This window comes from Lygodium microphyllum, chromosome 10 (genome assembly GCF_053477565.2).
Source record: "Lygodium microphyllum isolate KBCC chromosome 10, Lygodium_microphyllum_v1.1.10, whole genome shotgun sequence".
NCBI lineage: Eukaryota > Viridiplantae > Streptophyta > Polypodiopsida > Schizaeales > Lygodiaceae > Lygodium > Lygodium microphyllum.
The window spans coordinates 66,363,524-66,370,995 of record NC_141144.1 but is presented as its reverse complement, the minus strand read 5'-3'; the positions used below and the strand labels follow the sequence as shown (position 1 = coordinate 66,370,995).

Sequence of the window (7,472 nt, the reverse complement as noted above, 5' to 3'; positions counted from 1 at the left end):
CAGTCAATCTCTATAAAAACAAGAATCAAAACACTAATCAAGGAACCCCCTAAGGGGATACTAGAGGTTGGTTGCCAAGTAATCCTTGAAGGCAAAGTCTTCACAATATTGGGTATCCCCAATGGGATTTGGGATCATGTTGAGACAACGGTGAAACTAGGTGTTGGAAAGAATCCAAAAGAAGCTAGAAGGATGGAATAGGGCTCTAGCTAACTCTAGCTTCCAGGTGTGGCATTCTAAACCATATCTTAATCTTGACTTGTGTATATCTCCTTGCCTATTGGAGACCCCCAAAGGGAGTGATGGGACAACTTGAAGGCCTTTATAAACAACTTGCCTATTGGAGACCCCCAAAGAGGGGGGGGGGGGGGGGGGGGGGGGGTGGGGGGGAGACACACCACGATGTGTTGAGTTGGTGAAGTCGCGATGCAACGCGGCGGGTCTAGTGCTCGTTTGGAGCCTGGATGGGGTCGAGAGAGGTGCCACGCGTGGGATTCTGAGTGCCAAACCCTCACACTTGGGGCCAATAGTGCACCATATAAAAACAAGAATCAAAACACTTATCAAGAAACCCCCAAAGTGGATACTAGAGGCTGGCTGCCAAGTAATCTCTGAAGGCAAAGTCTTCAAGAGGCAATAAGGGCATATTAATGGGATTTCGGGTCATGTTGAAACAAAGGTAGAACTAGGTTTTGGAGAGAATCCAAAAGAAACTAGAAAGATAGTTAGGGCTCCAATTGACTCTAGCTTCCAGGTGTGTCATTCTGAACCATATCCTAATCCTAGCTTGTGTATATTTCCTTGCCTACTAAAGACCCCCAAAAGGAGCGATGGGACAACTAGAAGGCCTTTATAGAAACTTTTTGTGGGGGGTTCAAACTGCCTAGAGTGGCTTGGCAAACCTGCACATTTCCCAAGAGGCAAGGTGGTGTGGGACTCCTAAACATTTGTGCATTGACTGACAGGCTACCTGACAAGTGGGTTATCAGAAGCCTAGAAAATCCGAATGTGGATTAGGCATGAGAATCTCAAAACATCCAATCAGAAAGTTGCTCCAGATTTAAAAACCTACCAAGACATAGTCCTGCTACACACTGCTATGCAGTCACAAATTTAACGCCGAGTATGCTTCCCCCTCATTTAAAGGATATGGGAATCATGGCAAAAATTTTAAGGCCAGCTTACCCAAAAAAACCAGGCCAAGGCCCTCCACTGGGCACGCCAAGATTCCATCTGGCTCAGCATCTCTCTTCCCCCAATCCTGAGTGAAGAATCCAGTAAGGCAGCCAGACTATACAGAAAGGGAATTGGGATCTGGGCTGACCTCTAGGACTTTGATGCTAGTTCCTGGAAAAGGGACCCCAAATGTAAAACGACCTCCAGAATTAACAAGGAGGATCTCACCTTCGTTAAAACAGGACGTATGGGACATCCTAATACACTGCCAGAGCAAGTTCAGAATAGCAGATTTCTGCTGGTCCAAGAGGCACAAATTGCACCCACCAGAGTACGAAAGGACTCTATAACTTTCAACGAGTTTAAAGCCCATGAAGAGTGTCGTCTTAGGATGGAGAGAAGGGAAGCAATCTGGAATTCAATATGGGATGGCCCGCTCAGTCCAGCCCGCCTCATTCCAGCCTCACCCAATCCTCCTTCCCCCAAGCTAATCCAACTCTCTTAGTAGTGAATTGACCCAAATCACTGAGTAGTTTGGTAGAAAGTACTGTTAAGACTTGGAAGGGATCCTTCCCCCTATATATGATATATATATTTTTACTCATTTTCTGCAAAATCCTTAATCGATATTTAACTTCATGTGTGTGTGTGTGTGTGTGTGTGTGTGTGTGTGTGTGTGTGAGCGAGAGAGAGAGCGCAACCAGCGACCACATACAAGTTTGAAAATCAGTTCTCTTCATTTGACAATTTGAATAGCTACACAATAATGCTCTTATCAAAAGCTTGCAGCAATTCAATTTCTGTTGTTCAACCAGTGGACAAAGGATAGGGCAAGCCATGAAATAAAATGTGAGCTTGTTTGAAAGTACGAGTCCTTGCCCATGTCTCTTCCATTTGCAACTGTTTGTTAGCTGTATGGGTTTCTTCTGAACATGCAGCCATAGCTTTGTCTGGAGCTTCTCTCAGCTCCTTGCAATTTTGCACCAGCTGAAAATGAAGATATTGTACCAGATTTATTACTCTGACCCAATATGGCATCAGAATTCCACCACTTTCAGACTGAGCCACACTTTTTAATTGGGACTTGTGATAAGAAGAGCACCCACCAGATTTATCAGAGCTGCACCAGCAGTTCTCCTCTGGAATCGTGCCCTATGGTGCAGGCTTCTGGAAGACTAAATCTTCCACCATGACTAAGAAATTCATGAATATGACATCCCTGCAGGGTTCCTTCACATTGCTCCCAACTCATCTCACCAGCACTGTGCTTTCTTCTGCAAACAAAAATCACAAGCATATACATTTGAGCCAACAAATATCGCACAAACATAAAAATTCACTGTTCCTACTGAAATAAAGGGGCTTATAACTTCATCTCACCACAATCTTCACTTGCACGGTTCCATCTATTGCAATCCTCGAGTCTACCATTTATCTTCCTTTTTGTATTTTTGTAATAATTTTGAAATATGATCCGTTATCTTTCTGGTAAATCTATCCAAGGCTTAAATTTGATGGGATGCCTAATATTTCATGTGACAATTAAGTTCATTGAAGTACCTTTCATTTATTTGGATGTGTCATTTGACAGAATAAGATCTTTACCAAGATGTGTCATTTGACAGATGCAAAATTCTTTGTGTGTTTTAATAGCCAAAAACAGGCAAAACAGGCATGACAGCCATCAGATTTAGGCCTTGATCAATTTGAATCACTGAAAACAAAATTCCTCAAGGTCTTCAGCCATATAAAACATGCTCACCTCCCACTTTAACTCCTTGAAGTTTTCCAAACACTCATAAATTTCACTTTGGTTTGACAGGACAGCATTCAGTGTCTGCAGAAAGACATATAGAGTAGTTAGCTTCTTGAGCAGACCTCTGCAGTCAGAACCCACATATTTCATCTCTCTTTTCTTTCACTCTCCAACATACTTCCATCATGCCCCACACCCCCCCCCAAACCCCCCCTTAAAAAAAAAGAAGACCACCCAAAAATTGAGATCAGAAAGCATACATCTCCTCTGTAACACATACAACAATTTAGCGGGTTTCTTTGGAGATACAGATGCGGACCTTGTCCGTGAACAAGTCTTCTTCGTTGCAGGAGCACATCAACAAGCTTAGACAGCTTCAGATGCAGGTTCAGAATGCGGGGAAGCCGATTTCCTCCGAAGACATAGCGATCACACTCTTGTCCAAGTTGCCGCCACGATTCGGTGCTTTCTACTCCGCCCTTATTGCTTCGGGGCGGGAGTCCACTCTTCGGTGGGAAGAGTTGGTTTCTATGGTCTTGGACCAAGAGGAATAACTCAAGGGACAGAATGCTTCCAAGTCGGAGGCACTGACAGGTCAAGCCTCTCAGAAGAAGGGGAAGGACCAAAAGAAGAAGAAGGGGGATAACAAGTCAAAGAAGGACAAGGACAAGGACAAAGAATCCACATGTCATATTTGTGGAAAGACTGGCCATTGGAAGAAGGATTGCCCTGACAAAGACAAGAAGGACACCAACAAGGACAGGAAGGATTCTGGAGCAGTGGCTGCACCCTCATCAGCTGCATTTCTTCATCTAGTTGTCATTGAGGACTCTACACCGAATGCTTCTGATGCTGCGATGACAGCTCCCTAGGCTCGCAAGTGGATCGTTGACAGTGGTGCCTCCCGGCACATGACTCCTTCATCCAATGGTGTTGCCCAGTTGCGACCTTCGCGTGGGCAGATTCTCATTGGAGATAGCTCTTCAGTGTCTATTGGAGGACGGGGTGAGATGCAGCTTATTCTAGATGGACGTGGTGGTACCCATATCTCAGAGGTCTTGCATGTACCAGGTTTAGGGTATCATCTACTGTCAGTTCATAAGATTTGTTCCCTTGGCCTTCTGGTGGAGTTTGACAGTGATTCAGTGCGAGTCCTTGATCGTGCGTCTAGGAAGATTCTCTCATCTGGATATGAGGAGAACGGCATCTACAAATTGAAGTCTTCCACCGCCCTCTCTACTCTTCTTACCTCTCAGACACAGTCAGAGCTATGGCATGCTCGGTTTGGTCACCTCAACTATGATTATCTTCGGAGGGCGTCACGTAGACAGCTTGTTCGAGGGTTGCCGGACATAGTGGTGAGCCAGCAACCATGCGTCTCCTGCATTCGTGGGAAACAGCATAGGGATGCGATTCCCAACAAAGCTTCGCGGCGGTCTTCTTCACCGATGGAGCTTGTATCTACGGATCTTTGTGACCCTATGAGGAACGAGTCCTTGAGAGGAAGCTCCTACTTCATGTTGATCGTAGATGACTACAGCAGGATGACATGGGCTTATTTCTTGGCATTAAAGTCAGAAGCTTTCTCCCACTTCAAGGATTGGCTTCTCTTTGAGGAGAACTGATCAGCACGGAGATTGAAGACCTTGCGATCCGACAAGGGTGGTGAATTTGTTTCTAATGAGTTTGCTCGTTTTTGTGCAGATAAAGGTATTCACCAAGAGTTTGCTAATACCAACACTCCTCAAGAAAATGGCATTCTTGAACGGAAGAACCGAAGTGTGATCGAGATGGCGCGCACCATGATGGAGCACCGACAGACACCTCAGTTTCTGTGGGCCGAGGCTGTGGCTACTGCAGTCCACATTCTTAACCGATCACCCACTTCGGCTGTTGATGGGATGACACCTTTTGAGGCTTACTTTGGGACTAAGCCCGATGTTTCTTATTTTAGGGTCTTTGGGTGTGATGCCTATGTTCACATTCCCAAGGCTCATCATGATAAATTTGAAGCAGCTTCCCGAAGACAGGTATTTATTGGCTACAGCTCCCAGTCCCAAGGCTATCGTTTATATGATCCCGTCAAGCGGGATATGTACACCAGTCGAGATGTGCGGTTTGTGGAGGTTCCAGCCATAGCACCGGGTGAGGAGCATCCCGTTCTTGGAGATCCAGGGGAGAGTTGGGCTCCCGCGACAGTTCCTTTGAAGCCCGCGCCTTTTGATTCTGACTCTGTTTCTGACACAGAGTCTACTGTTCCACTGGTCACCCCCGAAGAGTTACCACCGGTGGATATTCCAGTCTTCAACTGATGGAGAGAGACGAGGAGAGGTCCGGCCTCCTCCTCATTGGGCCCGTGACACACTCCGTGATTCAGGGATCGAGGGGGTCCCTGAGGAGTGGGGACCGCAAGATGGTCCGCGGCGGTCACGGCAGCACCAGGCACATTCTTCGAAGCTTGTTTGCTCTAACTATTGTTTGATGACCCGTGTTATGCAGGATCAAGAGCCCACCTCTATGAAGGAGGCTTTACAGTCCGCACCATGGAAGAAAGCTATGGAAGCCGAGTTGGAGGCTATTGAGAGGAATGGCACTTGGTCACTCGTGCCTCGCCCCCCGAATAAGAAGGTGATTGGCGTCAAATGGGTCTTCAAGACCAAGTACCTTAGCGATGGTTCTTTGGACAAGCACAAGGCTCGCCTTGTTGCTAAAGGTTTTGCACAGCGCCCATGATACTTTTGCCCCCACTACTCGTATGGCGACTATTCGAGATGTTCTTGCCTTGGCTGGCCATAGGAGATGGCCTGTCTACCAGTTGGATGTGAAATCGGCCTTCCTCAATGGTGATCTGAAGGAGGAGATCTACGTAGAGCAGCCTCCTGGCTTTGGGTCTTCAAATGGGAAAGTCTACAGGTTGAAGAAGGCCTTGTATGGCCTCAAGCAGGCTCCGCGTGCATGGAACGAGAAGATTGATTAGTTTCTTCAGTCACAGTTGGGATATCGTCGTTCTAAGGCCGATCCGCAGCTTTATGTACACACTTCCAAGGCTGGTTGTGTGCTTTTTGTGTTGTATATTGATGATTTGATTGTCACAGGTGATCATGCACAGAAGGTCCAAGAGACGAAGGCAGCTTTACATCGGACGTTCGAGATGACGGACTTAGGTCTACTCCATTTCTTTTTGGGCCATGAGATTTATCAGTCTCAGAGGGGGATCTTCATCTCTCAGCAGAGATATGTACAAGAGCTCTTGGTTTCTTTTGCGATGGAGGATTGTCGGCCCCTTTCTACTTCTATGGATCCGAACTGGAAGGCCACTTCCCATTCAGCTTCTCCCATGGCGGATGCTTCCCGCTATCGTCAGTTGATTGGATCATTGATTTGGCTCCTCAACACTCGTGTTGATCTTTGTTTTGCTGTTGGGCTCTTGGCAGGGTTCATGAGTGAACCTCAGACGGTGCATTGGCAGGCTGCTCAGAGGATACTTCGGTATTTGAGGGGGACGTCTGATTTAGGGATTCATTATCCAGCAGGCACAGGTGGTTCAGATCTTGTTCTTGCAGGTTGGAGCGACTCGGATTGGGCCGGTGATGTGAACCACAGGCGGTCTACTACAGGTTACTGTTTTACCTTGGGTGCAGGTGTTATCTCATGGAGTAGCAAGAAGCAGCCCACGGTAGCCCTTTCGTCTACCGAGGTGGAGTATCGGGCCGCGTCTTCCACCACATGTGAGGCTGTGTGGCTTCGGAGATTGTTGGAGGAGCTTGGCTGCCTCCAGACTCGTCCTACTTTGTTGCAATGCGACAATGAGAGTTGCATTGCCTTGGCACGGAATCCTGTTTTCCATGCCCGGACGAAGCACAAAGAGATCCAGTACCATTTTATCAGAGAGAAGCTTCTGGATGAGACCATCACCATGGCGTACTGCAAGACGGAGGACAATCTTGCATATTTGTTTACGAAGGCACTTCCCCAGGCTCTCCTTCAGAGACATTCCAGATCCCTCAGGCTTCTGTCCCGCCTAGGCTCTGAGAGGGGGTGTTAGCCATCAGAGCCAGTCGGACTGCAGCCAGTCGGACTGCAGTCCAATCGGACTGTACAATCGGACTGCCACGTGGCAGTCCGACCTGCTGCCATACAGTCAGCTGACCTGCAGTTTTTGCGCCCAGGTTTTTGGCTATTTATAGCCGATTTTTCCAGCAATCTCCCACATTCTTCTGCTTGCAGATTAGAGGCTGGTGGCTCGCGCAGATTCCGTCTCTGTTCACAGATTTCAGACAGGAGACTGTGCAGACTGCAGCGGACTTTGAGGTGAACAGCAGGTTGCATCGTCGAGGTGGAGACATGCAGTCCAGTGCACTGCGCCCGTGTACATATCTGCATATCTTTGTAAACAGCACACTTTATACAGCAGATCTTCATCTTCCACTGTCTCTTTCTCTCTCTTCTCTCTACGTTCTCTCTCTCTCAGTCCTACGCTTCCGCACCGCCGCACTTTGACAATTTCATGGCTATTCTTGCTTTAGGTCAAAAACCTACA

General features: G+C 47.3%; 1 protein-coding gene across 3 annotated transcripts in view; it reads right to left on the bottom strand.

The window, feature by feature from the left end:
* Positions 1 to 1,899: 1,899 nt before the first annotated feature.
* LOC148030106 (uncharacterized) overlaps positions 1,900 to 7,472 on the bottom strand; it is a 78,691-nt gene continuing 73,118 nt past the window's right edge. The window contains exons 13-15 of one of the 3 annotated variants that reach the window (XR_015692131.1): positions 2,939 to 3,013; positions 2,283 to 2,450; positions 1,900 to 2,163 (exon numbers count right to left, since the gene is read on the bottom strand). Coding sequence is in view for 1 of the 3 variants with exons in the window: in XM_087686367.1 (XP_087542493.1) it covers positions 2,430 to 2,450; positions 2,939 to 3,013 (96 nt within the window). In the remaining 2 variants the exon portion in view is untranslated. Of the gene's footprint in view, positions 2,451 to 2,938; positions 3,014 to 3,251; positions 7,468 to 7,472 lie in introns of those variants that run through there. The other 2 variants (XM_087686367.1, XR_015692132.1) reach the window with 2 other exon arrangements.